At 40.1% G+C, this 21,782-nt stretch overlaps 2 protein-coding genes across 4 annotated transcripts in view; both read right to left on the bottom strand.

Annotated features, from left to right (window-relative positions):
• Window positions 1-1,234, bottom strand: part of LOC130932026 (serine/threonine-protein kinase N1-like) — a 77,098-nt gene extending 75,864 nt beyond the window's left edge. The window contains exon 1 of the mRNA XM_057861377.1: window positions 746-1,234. Coding sequence (XP_057717360.1) covers window positions 746-772 — 27 coding nt within the window. The 5' untranslated portion in view covers window positions 773-1,234. The remainder of the gene's footprint in view (window positions 1-745) is intronic.
• Window positions 1,235-10,946: 9,712 nt separating this feature from the next.
• Window positions 10,947-21,782, bottom strand: part of prr36b (proline rich 36b) — a 41,613-nt gene continuing 30,777 nt past the window's right edge. For 2 of the 3 annotated variants that reach the window (XM_057861646.1, XM_057861647.1), the window contains exons 4-6: window positions 20,063-20,283; window positions 16,210-19,812; window positions 10,947-12,652 (exon numbers count right to left, since the gene is read on the bottom strand). In XM_057861646.1, the coding sequence (XP_057717629.1) occupies window positions 11,715-12,652; window positions 16,210-19,812; window positions 20,063-20,283 (4,762 nt within the window). In that variant the 3' untranslated portion in view covers window positions 10,947-11,714. Of the gene's footprint in view, window positions 12,653-15,159; window positions 19,813-20,062; window positions 20,284-21,782 lie in introns of those variants that run through there. The other variant, XM_057861649.1, reaches the window with a different exon arrangement.

The following is a 21,782-nucleotide window of genomic DNA, read 5'->3' as shown; positions in this document are numbered from 1 at the left end:
AAGAAAAAGGTGTCGATAAAAAAGCTACCTCTGGATCAGGTCTTTTTCCTGTTTTTTTCAGCCCTCGACACTTAAGCCATCTCTTTAACTGAACAATGGTATGTTCTTCTACATCTTTACCAGTGAATTTGGCACCAGGGACATCATTTTCGGATAGAATTGGTAGGTTTAGCTTAGCAAACATCTTGTTCGCACACTATTTACATGCATCTAGCATGAGAGACAAATGCGAGTTTGACCCCCCTAGCAACAGTTGCTAACGTCATTAATATTAATGAGCAAAGGTGACGTGTTACGTGCGGTACACTATTAAGGTAACCGAGTTACTAACTCAATTACTTTTTGGGAGAAGTAATTTGTAACTGTAACTAATTACTTTTTTGAAGTAAGATTAACAACACTGTTTGTCAGAAGTAGATGTCCAATCAATTTCAACTGGGAGGACCAACCCTCTCAGTTCAAATATATTGGACGTCTATCACCGTCAATGGCAGACAACGAAATTAAGTCCAAATGGTACTCAAGAAAACCTGTTGCAATCAATGAAAAGTTCATTGCAAGTTCAATTAAGCTCCCAGCATGAATAGCTGCAACCAATCAGATAGCAAAATCAAAAAAAAAAAAAAAATTGAAACCAACTTTTTCTATCACCCCAGCAGACAAATCACTCTCATCCTTAAAAAACATGCACGCTAAGTTGTTCTGGAAATGGTCAGAGCATATGTAACCGAAATGCTGAACTTACTTGCAGTTCGTTGTTATTGGCCATCATGTGCTTCCAGGTGACTCCTATTACAGCCTGCTTGGCTTTAACGATCAGATCATGGTGCACTTCCCAGTTGCGACTGGAAAGCGAGCAAACGCTGGACGCGCAGTCGTCAACAACAGTCCAGTAAAGTACTCGGGGGAAGTGTTAACGTGAAGCCGGACAAGAGATGCTGCGAGCGGAGAGGAGAAAGGAGACAGTCGCCTCCTGGCTGGACCCTGAGCCGCATCGCGCAGTGCAGCGTGTTTTGCGGCGGTGTGAGCGAGGGCTGCTGGGGTGGCTGTCTGCTCATCCTCTGCACGCGAGGAGTTGCCCACCGGAGTCACCGCAACGCTTCACTCCAACTCACGAGGACACCCGGGGTCATGTCGCCAGCTTCTGCGCACTAGTTAGTCCTCGCCGGTAAATAGTGAATGCTGTCGGAAGCTGAGGGCGGAATAGGCATCAAGTTACTTCGAAAGTGGAAGAGAAATCTTCACTTCCGGTTTACGCTATCAAAATATAAAGCTAGTGTGAGGTATTTGTTTGGACTTCGGAAAGTTTTCAAATATTTATTCCTAACGTGACATAACATCTTTGTAATTTATTTATTTAATACTAGGGCTGTCAAACGGTTAAAAATTTTAATCGAGTTAATCACATCTTAAAAATTAATTAATTGTAATTAATCGCAATTCAAACCATCTCTAAAATATGCCATATTTTTCTGTAAATTGTTGTTGGAATGGAAATATAAGACACAAGACGGATATATACATTCAACATACTGTACATAAGTACTGTATTTGTTTATTATAACAATACATCCACAAGATGGCATTAACATTCTTTCTGTTAAAGGGATCCACGGATAGAAAGACTTGTTGTTCTTAAAAGATAAATATGAGTACAAGTTATAGTAATTTTATATTAAAACTCCTCTTGATGTTTTCGTTTGATAAAATTTGTAAAATTTTCAATCCAAAAATAAACTAATAGCTCACCATTGTTGACGTCGCCGATCGGGACGTCACATGGGCTCCCTGTCTTTCTTCCACAGTGTCTTTACGTAAGCTAGTGATTGAAATACACCACAAGGTGTCAATGGCGAGTTTTAAATTAATTAGAGATCTAGCCAAGGCAAAGTCTGAGTAAGTTTTATGTGTATTTTGCATAACTGTAATGGAATGCCAGTTCTCTTTGCATTGAGCGCTTTTCATTTTCTGAACATTATTTTTTGAGAGGTAGGAATATTATTTTTGTTGTGCTTTCACTAAATGATACAGTAGCGACTTAACTGTTCCGTCCAAATGCATGATGGGGAGTTGGGCAACCATGACTGTCAGATGTGGCTGCGAATGGTATATATTCTGCATTGTGTTCAGTAAAGCTTGTTAAGAAAAAGATCATCTCCTGTCGTTCTTCCCCACATCGCTTGTCAAAATAGTTATGTTTGTTGTGAAAAAGTTGCCAAAGCTTATGCCAATAAAAGGGTCGGTCCAATGAACGCCTGTGCTCACTCGCATATCACTGCCTTTTAGCTCTCAATGTGCAAAAACGGCATTATTGTAATCTGTTTGAGGCAATGATGAGTGGGTCATTCCGTGCATGCATTAAATGCGTCCCCCCCCCAAAAAAAAAAATTCCCGCCTGTTAACGCGATAAAATTGACAGCACTATTTAATACACATGTCTTTTATGAATTAACTCGTTCACTGCCATTGACAGCAAGGGCGTAAGTTTGGTCTCAACATTGGTAGGGACGATATAACACCATTACCTACATGCACACTTTTTGCTCTGGATGGGACATAAGACAAAACAGATTGGGTGAATGGGGGTCAGGGCTACATTTCTCACGAATATGAACCTAATTAATTGATATGCTAAATCAGGGGTGCTCATTACGTCGAACGCAACGCTAGTTAAAAACATTTTTTTTCTTTTTATGTAACATAGTTATGATTATGTTGTGTTTTGTGAGCAACATTTGAGCTTATGCAGCACCCGTCTATCTCTAAGCAGCTTCTTGCTCACGTTTTTCTGGTTTGATAGTTTCCAGCAGAGTTCACTACATTCCTCACAGTTTAATTAACTATAACAATAGAAAACACAAACAGAAGGACACTTCTCTCTATGCAGATTCCTACTCCAGTTTTGCAGGTCAGCAAGTTCACACATTTTAATGTTATGCTTACTCTGATGCAGGTCGGACTTTCGGTAGCAAAATCAGTTATGTGTTTCCCACCTCCACAACATTGGTGTCTTTTTAAATTATGCAATCCTACACCCTTGAATGAATGACAGTAATAGACATCATATCCATTTAAATTGGGATGACCGCCATTGGGGGATCATGTTTCACTGCCGTTGACGGCGATAGACAAAATTTAATTTCACTTGGCTGCCATTGTTATGTCCAATTCATTTTAAATTGGAAGGACAGCTGTGAACGCTCAATTTTTGAGTGCCACTGATGGCACTAGATGTCCAATCCTTTCTGAATGGGAGGGGTGAATGATCGTTTGATCATTTGCCCCACCCTACCAAACTGGATTGGACGTCTAGCGCTGTAAATGGCAGCTAATGCGTTAATGATTAATAATAATAGTTCATTTGAATTATCTTTACCAGTTTTGAAAAGGGGAACTTTGGCAAACTCTGAATACATCATAAGGTTGCACATCTTCCTGCTATTGACTGGTCACCAGGTCAGGATGTAGCCAAGTAGCAAGTTCTGGGGTGTACAAATGAAGCCGAGGAAATGTCTTAAAAGCCTGTCTCCATTCTGGCAAAAGATTGACATTTTTTGGCCAGAATTGTTAAATGGCAATCTGTCAAAATACATGACTTCTGGGCCACACCTCCTACTTTCACAGGAGTCCCACTATGTACTTGTGATTTATTTATTTATTTATTTATTTATTTAAGATAGTTAGCAATGTTCACAATTTCTTGGAGCCAATTAGAAGTGGCAAACTAGCCGTTACGTTTCATTTTGTCATTAAGCATACAGTTGGAAATTGAACACCATGTAGCTTTTTGAGAAAGTGACACGATGTACAGGCCCAAATACCCTGTTTGGGGGTTTCGTTATGAGTATCGGGAAACACGGCGGCAACCTGAAGTGTGAAAAGTAGGAATCGAATGGAGGCCGGCTAACACGTTGGGTGACAACGCCAAAGATTTGTCAAGGTCTGTTCTTACAGCGGATGGGTGTACCCTAGCTCTCATGCGAAGGTTGTTTAGACTCCAGCTCACAGCAGCCTCAAGAAGAAGAAACCTCATAGAAAATAAATAGGTCACCGAGGATTGACGATCAGCTGACTTACTAAGGCCTCATTATTTGTTACGCAAAACAAGCTCTTATTTTGAAAATATGGTATATTTCCCTGCGTTGTTACTATAGCTATTCAAGACAGCTTGATGTAATTCAGCATTTACCAGAGTATCTCTCTGGATCATCTGAACCTGTTGAATTGATATGCGGGAACTACAGCAAGGAAGCGTTTGGACCTGTATTAGCTTCTCTTGTTAATACTGGTACATGTACACAGTAGCTCAGTAGCCATATTATTAAGTATGCCTGCACAATGAAATCCAAACTAAAAGGTAAATTGCTGTACTTGTAGTACAGCAGTGGTGAGGAACAGTATTGCATTTCCATATTCATATCACTCTGACAGTGTCAATAAAAATGGGCATTATTAACTTTGCAAAGGAAAACATATACAGTACATGGTGGAAAACACAGACAAGACTAAAAAAGCAGTTTCTGGTCTTGCACTCCTCTTTAAAAAAAAAAAACTGCTGTATTTTAAGCCAAAATAACTGTTGTGTTTGATAGAGCAATATGTGTATATGCTGCCAAAGCAGATTCATGGTGCATTAAGCCCCAAACTATTTTTAATTCGTCTGTTTTAGCCTGGAAACCCCTGTTTACAGACCTCGCGCATCCGCTTTTGTTTCAACCTAGCCATATAAAGAAGCTCAGTAATTTAAATTTAATATTTATTATTCGAAATGTCTGTCATTTTTATCTTAAAATCATTAATTGATGTCTAATTTTTATCTTTAAAAAAAAAAAAAAAAAAAACGACTCAGAGCGGAACTTCAAGTCGCCTGAGTGCCATATGAAGGAAAACACTCTGGTGACTTGAAGTTCCGGTCTGAGACCCCCAATTTGGCCAAATTTCAAAATTGTCCTCTTTCCATGTGTGATACATCATTGAAAAGCTTAAAATCTCAATTTTCTGGGGAAGAAAAATTTTGAACAGCAGGGCATTAAAAAAAAAAAGTTAAACCTCTAAACCCGAACTCAAGGTGAGTTCATAATGAAAAAGGAGGATTACCTTCAAATTCTTCAAGATAACCTAACGTCATCAGCCCGCAGATTGGGTCTTGGGCGCAGTTGGGTGTTCCAACAGGACAATGACCCCAAACACACATCAAAAGTGGTAATGGAATGGCTAAATCAGGCTAGAATTAAGGTTTTCAAATGGCCTTCCCAAAGTCCTGACTTAAACCCCATTGAGAACTTGTGGACAATGCTGAAGAAACAAGTCCATGTCAGAAAGACATCAAATTTAACTGAACTGCACCAATTCTGTCAAGAGGAGTGGTCAAAGATTCAACCAGAAGCTTGCCAGAAGCTTGTGGATGGCTACCAAAAGCGCCTAATTGAAGTGAAAATGGCCAAGGGACATGTTACCAAATATTAGCGCTGCTTTATGTATATTTTTGACCCAGCAGATTTGATCACTTTTTTCTGTTCACCCATAATAAAGTCATAAAAGAACCAAACTTCATGAATGTTTTTTGTGACAAAGAAGTATCTGTTCCAATCACTCTATCACAGAAAAATCAGAGTTGTAGAAATAACTGGAAACTCAAGAGAGCCATGACATTATGTTCTTCACAAGTGTATGTAAACTTTTGACCACCACTGTACCTTATTTCGATCCAAAAACTCTGTGTAGCATGTATCACCGAGAGTCAAGACACAGCTGTGAATGGACACAGCCGGACTTTTGGGGGATTTTATGGGTGAAACATGGTAATATAACAAGGGTCGTGATGCAGGAACCGCAGACATCAAACAGTGGTCGAGATTTTCTTTTTCAAATATTGACTCTTTTAAACGTTTTTTTTTTTTTTTTTTTCCCAATTTTTCTTTGTTTGGATTGATTATTTATCATCTAAAATATCGGGGGAAATGCGACCGTAACAAAAAAATACAATAAAGCAATAGTTATGAGGTAGATATCCGTGACCTATTTACAGACACTATATTTTTCATTTTGACGTAATTTGTTTAAACTTTTAAAATATGGGAGTGAATAATTTTTATAAGTCTTTTTTTTCAAACTTAATATTAGATATTAATTAATGAATCTAAGCTTAAAATGATAGCCATTTCCAAATAATAAATATAATCTTATTTTTATGGCTGGGTTGAAACAAAAGTGGTTGTGCGGTGTCTTTAAACGGGGGTCTCCAGCGTAAAATGGACAAATCAAAAATAGTTCGGGGGCTTATTGAAAATTGAAACTGCTATGGCAGCATATAGACATATTATTTAATCAAACACACCCTTTGTTTTGGCTTAAAATACGGCAGTTTATTTCAAAGAGGGGTGCAAGAGCAGAAACTTCTTTTTCAGCCCTCTCTGTGTTTTCCGCCATATATTTGTATAGTGCCTCATAATATAGTGTGCTGCAAATTATGCTGGCTGCTATGGACGACGCTATATATCCAATTAATTTTGACTGGGAGGAGCGAAAGAAAGAAACATGAGCATACTAAGTGACATCGCAACAATTGTATTAGACTAATAATAATTCCAAGATAAAAACTGTCATTTTCTAATTGTATATGAAAAGAACTCTATAATAAGTTAAGAAATTCTGCTTGGACTGCATTAAAAAAATATGACTGTGGCACAAATGTCAAAAAGTCTTCACATTTTTATTTTAACACAACGATTGCACAGAAAATATCTGACAAAATGAACATCAAAAGTAGTTGTGCAACAAAAAAGGTTGTCACATTTAACATTAGTATTTTTAATGTAAACACATTTTAGGTATGTCCAGAGACAATAAACAGGAGGGTTTAGGCACTCTGGACAATAATGTTTTAAATGGCATATAGAACTTTAAACATGCATAGGGCCGGGTGTGCCTAATTGCACATTAGAGATGGAATGTTTTGGATATAAACATTTGTTGACAAAAAAGTGAATACACTTCAGCTATCACTACTATTTGTCCTAAAAAAATATCTTATGTGGTATGTTAGTTAAAGGTTTAGTAAACTGCAGATTAGCCAATATTGTACACATGCTGCTTTCAAATAACATAATGTCAGGTATATAAAACCGTTAACCTATAAAATTCTCTCCCATAAATTGTATTTCTTTATATGTATGTATTTTTACTGTATAGCTTTAAAAAAAAAAAAAAAAAAAAAAAAAAAAAAAAACATTATTTACTTTAATAATTTATATTCTGTACTGTGCAAGTTGCTTTCACAATTCATATTTCGTAGAAGGAATCCTAAAGTTATTTACTCATTGGCTGACATTACAAATGACGGTGATAGAGGTCCAGTCCATTTAAACTGGAGGGTTGGCAATGATCAATCACTACAAGAACGTCTATTCACGTCAATTACTGTCAATGAATTACTAATGTTTTTTTTGCACATTAACAAAGCCGGTGTCTTATCTGGCCTATAGATGGCAGTGTTGCTGTTTCTATCTTTGCACCACGATGGATCACACTAGTACTCAAATGGTTTTGAGAATATACAGTGGATATAAAAAAGTCTATACACGCCTGTTTAAATGACAGGTTTGTAAAATATAATAATATATCATTAAAAAACCTCTGCCCAAATTAATATCGCTATTAAAAAACTGCGCAACTAAATGGAAAATAAGTGGAAGAAAAGCACCAAAAAAAAAAAAAAAAACGTGGTCAATGTGGTCGCATACTGCACACAAACTTATGTTGAATGTAATTAAGCACACCTTTAGTCTTTTTCTCATGTCTGGCTTTTGACAGCGATAGACGTCCAATTGATTTTAACTCCAAGGCAGGCGCCTATTGAATAAATATGAATTCCCTGCTAGCCCTCATAATTCAAATGAATTTGGTGTGTACTAGTGAAAAACTCATTTCAATTCACAGCAGAAGAGTGATTGGACACCATATGATTGGAAATAGTCAAAAGCACTGAATGAGGTAATAATAAAGTAATGAACATATGCCTTTAAAACAAAAAGATATCTAAAACTTGGCTTTTAAAGAAAGGTGGTTAGTTATTGTAATTGTGATAACAATAGTAAATTGTAAAAAATACAGATTCAGCCTGCACAATTAAAAATATAATCCTTGGAATAAAGTGACATGTGTACAGCGTATAAAACCTCTTTGCATAATGACTTTATAAGAATAAAGATTACCCCATCCTCCCATCTCCACCAGCTGCCTCCCAAAATGGTGCATTGTCTCATCCCAAATATCCCCTTCTTTCCTCACCATGACATCACCGGTATCCCTGGCAACTCCCTGAAAGCTGGCCGACCCAGGAAATGAGGGGACAGCTTTGGAATTTCAGAGGGATGACAACAACTGCACCCCTGACACCCCCACCCTGTCTACCAGCACCCGCACAAACCCCTCAACCGGCTATTCAGTACCCTCCTCCCATGACAGGACAAGGAGGGCCTTCTTCAGCTCTCCCACACCCCTTTCAGTCCTCCATGACTGATGCTTCTATGGGGTCCATGAAATCCTGGTTGTCCGATGAAGTCACAGCAACATTTAGTGACTGGATTCAGTTGAATGTGCCCAAAGCCTTTTCAGAGTGGAAATAATCCTATTTGATAAACACAATAGTCTTTTTCATTGCACTCATTTTTTTCATGCTTCACTGAGAGGGTTTGGTAGTCCACTAACATGTACATCAGTCAACAGAACTGGCACTTACCTGTACAGACACAAAACCTACATGATAATTAAATTAAAACGTGCATATTGTCACAGTTTAAGAACCACACATACAATTACAAGATTAAGGTACATCTTCACAATTCTGGAAAATTCTATACAAGCATAAGTAAACAGAGTTTAGCACGGAATCATGCTCTACTACTTTTCAAATAGCCATGATATGCATGTCTGGAAAAGAGCAATCAATGACACAGTATGGTCTATAAATATGGGATACTAAATGAAAATCATTGTAGTCATACAATTAATAATAAATCCGTATCCAAATCTGCAAAATTCTGATTATTATGAGTATTAAATTAAGGCTGAAAAAAACAATTTGATTATTAAGATATTCAGAAACTAGGTTATTTTTAATAGTTTGCAGTATCTGTACTTAGCTAACTGTAGTTCTAGACCCGATGTTTGTTTTGGATATCATAACTTAATTTAAAATATAAAATAAAGATGCAACTGTGACCAGATAAAGATCATGGTTAGAACTTCTTCAATGCATAGAAGTGTTTACATATGGCGGAAAACACAAACAAGGCTGAAAAAGCAGTTTCTGCTCATGCACGCCTCTTTAAAATAAACTGCTGTATTTCAAGCCAAAATAACTGTTGTGTTTGATAGAACAATACGTTTATATGCTGCCATAGCAGATTCATGGTGCATTAAGCACCCGAACTATTTTTAATTTGTCCGTTTTACCCTGGAGACCCCCATTTACAGATGTCACGCAACCGCTTTTGTTTCAACGCAGCCATAAAAAGAAGGTAAGTAATTATATTTATTATTCGAAATGTCTGTCATTTTTAGCTTGGAATCATTATTGATGTCTCATACCTAGTTAAAAAAAAAAAAAAAAAAAACTTTAAAAAATTATTCACTCGCATATTTTAAACTTTTAAACAAATTACGTCACAATGAATAAAATAGTGTCTGTATATAAGTCATGGATATCTACCTCATAACTGTCGCTTAATTGTATTTTTTTTTTTTTTTTTACTGTCGCATTTTCCCCAATATTTTACATGATAATCGATCCCCCCCCAAAAAAAACATTTAAAAGGGTCAATATATGAAAAAGAAAATTTCGACCACTTCTTGATGTCTGCGATTCTGCAATTTCTGCATCGCGGCCCTTGTTATATTACCATGTTTCACCCATAAAATCCCCCCAAAAATCCGGCTGTGGCCATTCACAGTTGTGTCTTGACACTCGGTAATACATGCTACATGGAGACTTTGGATCGAAAAGATAATATCTCGTTAAAATCACGGCATCTTTAATTATGCTCTCTCTCATGCTCTCGCCTTCAGTTAGGGTTTTGCTGTTTGTTTGTTTTTTAAATGCCCTCCTGTTCAAAAATTTTCTTCCCACAGAAAATCAAGATTTTAAGCTTTCCAATGATGTATCACACATGCATTTAGGACAATTTTGAAATTTGGCCAAATTGGGGGTCTCGGAGCGGAACTTCAAGTCAGCTGAGTGTTTTCCGCCATATACATGACCGACGTTACTCACATCTTGAATGTAAATCATCAGTGCGAGTTTCAAAAGTGAAAACAACAGATCAGCAACAATGCCAGTGAACATATTTCATAACAGTGATAGGTGTGACTGCATAGCTTAGTTTATTTTTAAACGGAGTTGGCCTTTATCAATTGAAGATTTATTAATATTAATTGTATTGTTATGTGGCGCATAGATCATGTGATTTTTTTGGGGTCGGGGGGGCACTGGTTACTTCCTGAAGGTATTTGTTCACTTCCTATATATTCGGGAGGCGTTTTCAGGTCACTTCCTTTTTAAGTTATTGGCCGCTATTGATGGCACTAGACGTCCAAACCATTTTGACAGGGAGGGCTAAATTAACATTCATTCACCCCTTCCAGTCAAAAGATTGGATGTCTAGCGCTGTTGATGGCTTTGAAAAATGAGCGTTCATAACCAGTCCTCCTAGTTTAAATGAACTGTGATGTTTATTGTATGCCAATTGGTTAATTTGGGTCACTTCCTTTGTTATTTTAGGGCTACTTCCTGTATATTTTATGGTTTTCTGGGGTCACTTCCTGTACATTTAGAATAATTTCCTGTTGGTTATAGGGCTGGGTTAGCTAAATCCGGACCTCAGTGCCACTTTTCCTGTCGTGTTTTCCACGTCTCTCTCCCCTAACACACCTGAATCAAAAGATTATGTCATCAGCAACCTCTCCAAAAGCCTGATAATGATCTTGATTATTTTGATTCAGGTGTGTTGGAGTAGGGACACATGGAAAACACGACAGGAAAAGCGGCACCGAGGTCCGGATTTAGTGAACCCTGTTATAGGGTATTTCTGGGTTAATTCCTGTTGATTTCGGATTACTTCCTATTGGTTTTGGGGCACTTACGGGTCAATTAGTCGATTTTGGAGCACTTCCTGTTGATTTTAAGGCAATTCAACAAATCTTTTTGTGTCAATAATAATGACCACCAATAGAGTTTTTTGGGAGGTCCAATTTGAAAATCGATAAGGAGTGAATGGATCTTTTTTTAGGGTGTTGATTCTGCCAATTGAAATGAATGGAGCAATTGAAAATGTATTGGGAAATTTTCGTTAGATTTTGGTGGAATTGTACGTTTCTGCCAAAAACTGGCAGAAAACTTCTGTGCGCCTTGATAATGTGGATGTTTTTAAAGTGTGCCGCGTGATATCATTGCTTGGAGCTTTTTTAGCCTACTATTATTTGAATGGATTATTAATTCATTGGCTGTCATTGGCCTTGGTAGACTCCAAAACCATTTAAACTAAGAGAGGTCACAAAGTTGTTCATTCGCTCCCAACCCCCCCAGTTCAAATGAATTGGACGTCTTCCAGTGACAAGCGGCAGAGTTAGGACAGTCCTTAAATCTTGCTACTTAAATTACTGATAAATATAGCTCAAATCACTCAAAGTATTATTTGCCTTTGTTTACTGATTGACTAATGTTGGGTCTCAACCTCCACTACAGTCCAGTCTCCAGGTGGGGAAGCTCCCTGCCCGTCTGGGGAATAGCTGCTGACGGAGGTGACTGTAGCAGCAGGACTGAACTGTTCCAACAGGTTGGGCCACTTGCTGCTATCCAGGCGATTCAAGGTTCCACCCGTCCCTACGGGTAGAAGCAGGAGAGGCGGGCATTCTCCATTTCCAGACAACATCAGCGTCTGGTTGATAAGTTGTTGAACAATGTCCACTTTTTGATTCCACTCCACTTCCTGACGAGGCAATGGACACATCTGTGTATGGAAGTCTCGCATCATCCTCCTGCCTTGATTGTTTCTGTTATGCTCAACTCTGGTGTCATCATCCTCATCACTGGTTTCCATGGCTTCGTAGATTGTGCATAAACCCGAAGATGGAGAGAGCATTACACCGGTTGGGCTCCTCCTCAGCTGCTGCTGTTGTTGGATGTGTTTCTGCTGTAGGCGGTACTGCTGCTCAAGCTCCAGCTGCCACTGCAGAACCTGCCTGCGTTGTCGGTGCTCTTGCTGCTGTTGTTGCAACTGCAGCTGGAGAAGTTCTCTTCGCTGCTTCTCCAACTGCTTCTGCTGCTCGAGCCGCAGCCGCTCTTCTTCCAACCACTGCCTCTTCTGCCTCTCCTGTTCTTGGCGGTGCTGCATTTCTTGAAGCTTTTCCTGGTGCTCCACCAGCCTCCGCAATTGTTCCCCACGCAAACCACACGTGTCGTTGCTCTCGATTAAAGGTTGTTCATTTTGGGCAAACTGAGCTGCAACAATTGGGTCGATGGGTCTCCTATTGCCTGGAACCAGTGCCAGATAGTGACCATTAGCTATGGGAACTGTGGTGGAATGGTTCTGGTTCCGGTTGTCTTCCAGGGAGCAAGTTTGCAGCCAGTCATCCACTTCTTTCTTCTTGTCTCCTGTGAGACATTCAAGATCACTTTGTGCATCCGTTAGATGCATGCAGAAACTGAACAGGTGGCACAACGACAGGGGTAAGGTAGAAGTAGGGTCTGGAGAAATCTTACAGGGTGACGAACCATGCAACTCAAAACACAGTAATATTCATAGAAAGAATTCACTCAAATAAACAGCTCGGTTGAATAGTCTACATATAGTCTTTCCTTTCCTTTCTGAGTGTACGTGTGGCTTGAGTTTGCATCAAGTTGGATATGAAGGTCTTTTAATAATATCTTCTACAGTACACCAAGTTAAAGATTACGTAAAAAAATACCAGAATTGTAGCAACCAAGACTGTGGACAGTAAAAATAATAACATTCCTTTGCAAAAATAATCCAATTGTATTAACTCACTGGCTGCCATTGACAGCATAGATGTCCAATCCATTTGAACTACATCAGACCTTCTAGTTCAAATGGATTGGACGTCTATTAGTGACAAACTCATTTAAATTCACAACAGATGGATGAAAAAAAGCCACATGATTGGACATCTATCATCATCAATGGCACTGAAAGAGTTAATATTTGCAGGGCATTTAGACGTTTAATGTGACTTTACGCCAGGAATGACTGCATCAGCATGATAATGGGGGTGCCAATAGCAATGCTGTTACTGTACTTGTTTCGGTTTCATACAGATAAGCAGCCATTCCCTGCACAGACAATACAATACATATAATAGGATAGACAGGAAATAACAGACAAACTACATAAATATAAATAATGAAGTGCAGATATGGTAAAGTTCTACTTGGGTACATTAACAACTGGTCTCGCATTTCTTAAAACCTAAAGGGAATCACGGAAAGGCATGTAGTTCTTAAAAGATAGTACGAGTTGATGTTCAACAATCTGGACAGCGCGTTTACGTTACATAAATAAGGTAGGGTAGCATTCTCTCGGTCACCAAGGCATTAGACGTCTCGGTAGAGACAAACTGCATCATAGTGTTCGTGTGCTGTGATGCATGGGCTATCGGCAAAAATAATCAAACTGCTGTGTTTCACTGTATGATATGTAAAGCACATGACAGCTCTGGATGCTAGCTTTCGCCATCATAATATTGAAACAAGTTGGATCACACAGTAGTTCACCGTGAAGATCTGCAAACATTTTTTGAGATCACTCTCCTGCTCAGTCACTAGAGCAGGAGAGTGCCGTCACCAGCAAACTTGACAAATATACGCTACTCTCGTCTCATCCCGTCTTTCCTGTTTATTTTGCTTTTGCTGCTCGTTTTTGTGAAATATCAACAGGGCTGTCCTACTTATTAATGTTCCGCTTGGGTTCAAATTGGAAGGGCAGAACAGAAAACATGTTCATGCAGTTAAAGAGTGACACTGTAAAAGTCCAGCAGCGTGTCCGTGTGACGTCACCGCCCTGCGTCATCACAAACAATGGCGACCTACTGGTTAAACTAATTTTACAAATTTTATTAAAACGAAAACATTAAAGGGGGTTTTCATATCAAATGATTTTAACTTGTACTACATGTCTTTCTAACCGTGCTTCCCTTTAAGGGATTGCTACAACTTTCTTAAAAGACACTATTCTAAAACTTGCTGCTTGCTAGACTCATGGGGCTTGATCGGAAAAAGTAACGTTATAGTACACATGCTATATGTTTTTAAAAGGTGTCAGGATAGGAGTGGGCAAGTTACAAAAAAGGGGGACATGAGGAGTTCAATGTTCAAAGGCACCCATGTGGCTTGTGCAAGGAGGGAAAATTCCAGATTTTTTCTATTTATGTAGCCAACACAGCACAAGAAGATTAAGATGTGATTCCTGTTTTTGCAGAGGAAAATACCCTGTGGAGATTTTGGATTTTACTCGGCTGTCTTTATTTGTCATTTAACAAAGCCTTGTTCTGTTTTTGCAGTGTACAAATAGTTTTTACTACTTTGCTTGTTTGGTGGTTTTAATTATTTGTCTATCCACTGAGGGCAATCAAGCAGTTAAGAGACCATTTTTCATGGAGTTAGGATCTTCAAAAAGTGGAGGAGGAATGTTTGTTGTTTTTTTTTGCCAAACTATGAAATGTAGTGTAATGTTGGTGCCCGAATATTTTTGGGGATACATGCACTGTTTTGTTTTTTAAACCGACATAACTCCCTCAACAAAATTCAGTAAGCCTGAAAATTTGACATGCGCTGAAAGTGTTTTGAGAGCTCCGCAAAGCACCTAATGAGTGAGAGCAACCCACCAAAGATGAAGTCTGGATGTGATATTGACTGGTCAAGTCATTAAAGCATGAGCATGCTGGACGGCATTGGGATAACTGCCGGGATCTTCAATTTGACAAAATTCCATTTTGCATCACTTCCTGTTCACTTGTTATTCCCATGGAGAGGAACAGGCGGTGCCATGGGAAAATGCATGTGTCGACAAACAATTACACAGTGAATGAAACACAAGGGTAGTAATTTGCTGGAAGACAGAGAGGAAAAATAAGAAACAGGAACAATGCCTTGCAATGAAGTTTTAATGGAATTTTGAAAGACAGCCTAGCATGAACCATTAATTTATGAATACTTATATCTAGAGCAGAATCCCTTGAACTTTATCAGGTTGTACACAGTCTTTTTGCTAGTTAAACATGCAATATATTGTTGAGTTAACCAAACGTCCACTATATGTGTAAAGTTGCGATAGAAATGATTCATGGTCTAATCACAAAGAATAGACGAGTTAGTCTCTTCAGCGAAACAACGGAGGTGACAACTGCAATATGTAGTTTAGCAATTTTAAACCAAAAGCCAGAAAAAGAGCTGCATGTTATACACGATAGCAATCTATGCAAACAACAGAACCTGACATGTTAAAAACTTTACCTTGACCAACGACAATCTAAGACTCCCAGACCTACCTTGACACATTTGTACGGGCGTAGCAGAAGTGTTACCAAGCCTTTAAATGGGCAGAGAAAAATCTTGCAACAACAAAAAAACTTTTTAAGAGCAGATAACTATCACTATGGTGCTGCTGGACGTTGAGTGTACATACACAAAATAGGGAGGTTGGGGATTGACGGAAACAAAAAATAAAAATAATAAAACCAAATACAAAAAAAAAAACATTGACATTTGATTGGTAAAAACAGTAGGATAAATACAGTCCACTTTGTTCCATCCGTTTTTGTTGTTTTTCTTTATTTTAAAAGTTCAGTCACATTGGACCAATCAGTCAATACCCTTCACCGAATACGCAATGTGACTTCAAAAGAACATTCTACTAGAAAATGGTCTTCGTTATTGTACATTGGATAAGTTTAAGCCGTAGACTCAAAACCAGGGTCATAACAGTATGAAGAAGGAGTCTTCATTTAAAAATCGCTACAGTAAACATTTTCATCTCCTTGGATCATTTATTTTTAATAATTTCCTAAAATCTTGCTCTCCTTTTTGTTTTCTAAGCAAACTATCCCGACTTGAGAGAAGACTAACACTAGGTAAAGGGAGAGGGTTGCAGGGAAAAGGTGCATTCCAGGGTTACTTGTGAGGGTCTTATACATTACCTTCCAGGTAATCAGTCTTATCACATATGGTAGAGTAGTAAGACGGCTGGCTGTCATCGGTATTTGCAGATTCCAGAGGCTCAAGGTTGTGACTAGCCTCCAACGGATCCACTTCCTCTTGGTGCTGCTCTGTAATCTCACCCCCAACCATGTAGTGGTGGTCATCTAAACGGTGCTGTTTATCTTCTGGAAAACTCAATGGCATCAGGTCCACAGGTTGGCCCAGCAGGTCAGCAGCAGCAGCAGCAGATGGGAGGGTGAGTTCCTTAATGAGTGACGGGTCCTTGGCCTCCTCAGGAAGATGCTCCTCATTTTCCAAGGAGAAGATCCCTGGGCTCTTTCCGCAGCTCTCAGCCATTGAGTGGGCATTAGAGTTGGATGTGGTGCAGTCAAAGCCGTATGATGCTACAGAATTGGCCGACTGAGGAGTGGTCCCACCTCCGTCCTCTTCACCCTCGCCAGCTGGTGTTTCTCCCGCCTCCTCATTTTCATCAAGAGCAGCCAAATTGCATGTCAGAGTAGGACTTTCAAATGCAGCACTTTCATCAATCACTGGTGCATCAGGGTCATTTATCTGCATCTCACCCTCAGTGTCACTAGCCTCATCTACAGAGGTGGTCGGAGAAGATGGGGCAGATGCTGGAGCTGTTGGGGGTCCTGTTCCAAGGACCTCATCAGCTGGGAGCGTCTCAGCCTCTTCCTCCTCTCCATCGCCTTTTTCCAAGTGAATACCTAGATCCTGCTCCATATCAGTGTGGACTGAAGCAGGAACCGGTGTATGCTGTTTGTCAGAGCGGGATTCCACGCCTGAGCTGCTGTCATAGTCACGTAGTTCTTCTGGGGTGCTTGTTTCGCTGCCACTGCGGGCAGCCTGAGCTGTAACACTCGGAGCGCTGGACTGGGACACGCCTACAGCTGCAGGAGCAAGCATCTTCTGCGTATCCTCAGGGAGGGAGGTGTCCATCTCATAGAATGACTGCTGCTGATTAGAGTCTTTCCCTGACAGAGGAGCGAGAGGAGCGAAGAAAGGGGAACTGCAATCCAACCCAGTCTGGGCAGGGGACTGCGTGGGACTCTCAGACTCTCCTGCACCATGATCGGAGACAGGGCTGGGGGAGGAGACAGAGAGAAGTGAGGCGGGCTGAGGTTGAGCCCAAGTCTCACAAAAGGGGTTCGTCTGACCCCAGCAAGTGGTGGGAGGCACACAAAGAGGGGGATCTGCGCGATTAAGGTTGTCTAAATGTCCCTCCTCATTAAAGTCATCTTCTTCTGCATTCTCACAGCTTTCTGTTACTCCCTCACTGTGCATTTCTACATCTTCATCCTCTTCGTCCTCATCTCCTTCTTGCTGCTCAAACACTTTATGATGCTCCTCTGCTCTCTCTGAACTTAAATCCATTTCATCCACACGTTCATCCTCTTCATCATCTTCCTCATTGGCTAAGGTTTCCACATTAGGAGAGCCCATAAAGTTACCATCACCTTCAGAACCACGGAGGCTTGAGTCAATCAGGGCATCTGAGCTCTGAGTACCTTCCAATATTGCGGTGTGTTGGGTGCTGCTTAAGTCAGAAATGCCCTGCTGTCTGCTGCTGGTGCAGCTGCTAACGTCCTCAGAGTCCATTCCTGACAGCAGATCATCACAGTGCCAACCAGTAGAGCCACCAAAAGCTGAAGGTCTAGTTTGGAACTCCTCAGAAGGCTGAGATGTACTCATATCAGTGATCATGGAGGACAGTTGATGGCCCAATCTCCTCTGTTCCTCATCTTCTTCATCTTCATCCTCATCTTCATTTATTTCTTCATCGGCCTTCTCCACTGCTACTTCCTTTTCATGAGGTGAAAGTATATCCCGGGAAGTAAAATCCTCTGTGGTTGAGGCACCAAACAACTGAGGCTGTGCCATCATGTTGAAGGTATCTCTGGGAGGAGGAGCTGAAGTCATCAGATTCTCTTTTTCGTCTTCTTCTGAGTCCTCTTCATTTCCCCTTGTCTCCCATTCCTCAGGCTGTTCATTACCCTCCTCTGTTGGGAAATTCACCAAGCTGTGAGATGCCTGGGGATCAGTGTCACATTGCCCGAAGGTCTGATTGCTGTTCCAGGAATTCTGGGATTCTCTGACAGGAGAAATAGGACCTGTTGGGGAACAGGGAGGAGACATCACTGTAGTACCGAGTGAGGGAACTGACTCACTCGCAGAATGATCAAATTTGAAAGGGTCATTTTGTGCTGCCATTTTGAAATTGTAGGCTGGTTCATGGATTAATCCAGCTCCCAGGTGTGGCTCCTCTGTGGACTGAGCGAATGTTTCATCTGAGACCTCAGAAGACATTTTGTGTGCATAACTCAGATTTTGTTCTTCTACGGGCTCTGGTGTCAAATCTCGCTGTGGCTGATGCTTTGTTTCAAGTAGGGGTTCATGATAGGGTTCTTGGACAGGTTCTGGTGTGAGATTTCGTAGTGCTTCTGGTGTTGGTTCTCGCAAGGGTTCTGGTGTGAGGTCTTGCTGCGCATCTGGACTTGAATCTTGTACAAGTTCTGGTGTGAGCTCTCTTAGGGGTTCTGGACTTGAATCACGTATGGGTTCTGGTGTAAACTCTCGAAGGGGTTCTGGACTTGAATCTTGAATGGGTTCTGGTGTGAGCTCTCGCAGTGGTTCTGGACTTAAATCTTGCATGGGTTCTGGGGTGCCCTCTCGTGGGTGCTGTGTTGTGATTTCGCATTCACGTTCTGGTATTGATTCTCTGAGAAATTCTGGTGTCTGTTCTTTTTGGAGTTCTGGTTTCTCTTCTAACTCTGGGGTAGGTTCTCGAATGGATTCTGATGTTGGTTGTGGTACTGGCTCTGGTGTTTGTTCTCTGACAGGCTCTGGTGTAGAGTCCCGCATAAACTCGGGTGTAATTTCTCTGATATATTCTGGTGTTGGTTGTCGTATGGGCTCTGGTGTTAATTCTCTCATCGGTTCTGGTGTAGTTTCACATATAGGTTCAGTTGTGAGTTCTTCCTTTGGTTCTGGTGTGGTTTCCTTTTGAATTTCTCGTGTTAGTTCATTTACTTCTTCTGGTGATGGTACTTCAGTGGGTTTTGAATTCATTCCTAATATTGGAAAGGCTGATGGACTCTGATTAGTCATTTGTTCGGCTGTGTCTCCCAGAGATTCCAAAACTACTTCTGTCGAAGGTAGTGGCTCATCCGATCCTACAATGGTTGCTGCTGCACTAGCAATTGCTGCAGCAGCAGCTACAGCAGCAGCAATTTCCATACCAGTTTCAGCAGCTGCTTCTGCTTTGGGTCCCCTTTTCACAGGCGTTGGTGTGCTGCTGCCCACAGTTTTCTTAGCGCTAGCATTCTTGGTTGCCACCGTTTTAGAAGCGGGCGTCTTAGAAGCATCCTTAGAAGGTGTGGACTTGTTCTCTTGTGTTTTGGAACGGCTTGGTGTCTTTGTGTCTGAAACTTTAACTGCAGCTGATTTTTTGGTGATACTGTCTGATTTTGAAGCTGGTTTAGGTGTCTCAGATTTTGTTGATTTCAATGTTGCAGATGGCCGGCTAAGTGGAGAGTCTGCAGCCTTTTTGGATGCTAAAGTAGTAGATTTGGTAACATCTAGGGGGTAAGACAAAAGTAGCATTATTAAAAACCACATAATGAAAATAACACAACAAAAAAGTGTCAATACTAAAGCACACAAACATGTTGCTCCTGAAGCTGCGTCATCAGTACATAAATGAGCATATAGTGTCAAAGCACCTTGAGTGCCTTGAAGGTAGAAAAGTCACTATAATGTAAGCCTATTTACCATTTTACTAGGGTTTGAATTGGCTGAATACAAACTGTATTTGAGTACAACATGTACCTTTTTTTGCTGGGGTTGTGTTTCTTGAAGTCTGTGATGCTGGGGTTTTGACACCAGAGGGAGTAGATGAGGCTGATTTGGATGCTGCATTGTTGGCAGTGGTAGAAGAGGTTTTTGGGGTGGCAGGTTTAGGTGTGGCTGCGGGGCTCTTGGTTGAGATGGTTGAGGGTGGTCGCGTGGAGGCGGTGGTGGGACGGGATGCTGTTGTGCCAGTTGTGGGTCTAACACAAAGGGGACCAAAGTTAAATATGTAAGTAGCATAACAGTTATGAAAATCATTTCTGACTGGGCAAGCTCTCAATTTTCAAATCTTTGACCCTGTGTCAGCAGTAGGCATGTGCCGGTATGATATTTTGACGGTACGATAACCGTGAGCAAAAATACCGCGGTTTCACGGTATCACGGTATTGCAATTATAGCTCCAAAAAATTTTGAGATGTATGGGTTAAAAAAAAAAAAAAAATTCCATTGTACAGGATTTTTTTTTTTCAGACCATAGCTGCAAATTGGAACATGAATATATTGTTAAAATAAGTAATCAATAAAAAAATATTTTAAATAAAATTAAACTAAATATAACTTATAGACTATACTCACAGCCACAGCTCAAGTTGCTCAAGATTAGAGCAAGAACAAAATAATTTATATAAAAAAGTAAAAACACTTCTGAATAAATTTTTTTTGAAATTTATACTGCATGACTTTTTTTTTTTTTGAGGGTGGAAAAGCTTAAGTGAAGTTTCGCCATTTTCAGCCACTGTGTCAACTCTAGTCTACATGATGTCATGCCTTTGTGTTAAAAAGAACATAAAGAATTCATAAGTTACTTAAAAATGTATAAGTTAGTTAAAATGTCAATATTGTTGTGGAAAGGTTTCAACTAAAAAATAAAATAAACATTGGGAGTGAGACCTCTCCTTGATCCAGCGAACGTGGATTTGTGCTTAGGGCAAGATCATCTTTCGCAATTAGCGATCTTTGACGCTATCACTTTTCCCCTTCATTCAAGCGACTCAAGCTTGTTTTCTCACTCTGCGGCTGTCACACTCAACGAAGTCACTCTCCCAGGTAAGCCTAGGCTAACAATAATCTTTGTAAGCTTTTAGTTAGTTTTTATATTGAATTTTTTGTTTTTGGCGAACTTTTTCCATGGTGCTAATCTGTTGAAGCTACTCACATGGAAAAATCTAATTGTACAACATTTTAAATGTATTCATTTTGTATATTACACTTACCACGATTTGAGAGCTCAATAAATTGAACTACAGTACGCCTTATATTTGGAGTATTTGTTTTTGGGTTAGCTGGCTGGCTAGACGATAGCGTCACTTTCACACACAACAACAAACGGGAGGGGGTGAGCGCTGCTGCGCCAAGCCGCTTCTGGCTGCATTTTTGACACAAGAAAAATAGCGAATACCGTACTACGGTCTGACGGAAAATTTTAGTGGTTTTGAAACCGCGACGTTTTCACACCACGGTAAACCGTGAAACCGGTAACCGGCACATGCCTAGTCAGCAGGTGTTAAAGCAGGTTAAATGAAAGCACCGAACTGAACTGAACAAATAGTTTAAACACAAGCAAAACCCCAATGCCAAAACAAGCAATACATGTAACACCTTCTCCCTCGTAAGCGGAAGACAGACTATTCTTAATTGGGTTGATTAGATTAGTGTTGATTTAGTGGTGACCGGAAACTGACCTTACCCTACACAGATG

Source organism: Corythoichthys intestinalis, chromosome 16, assembly GCF_030265065.1.
Source record: "Corythoichthys intestinalis isolate RoL2023-P3 chromosome 16, ASM3026506v1, whole genome shotgun sequence".
NCBI classification, from domain to species: domain Eukaryota; kingdom Metazoa; phylum Chordata; class Actinopteri; order Syngnathiformes; family Syngnathidae; genus Corythoichthys; species Corythoichthys intestinalis.
The sequence above is the reverse complement of the archived record's forward strand: the minus strand, read 5'-3'. Positions and strand labels throughout refer to the sequence as shown.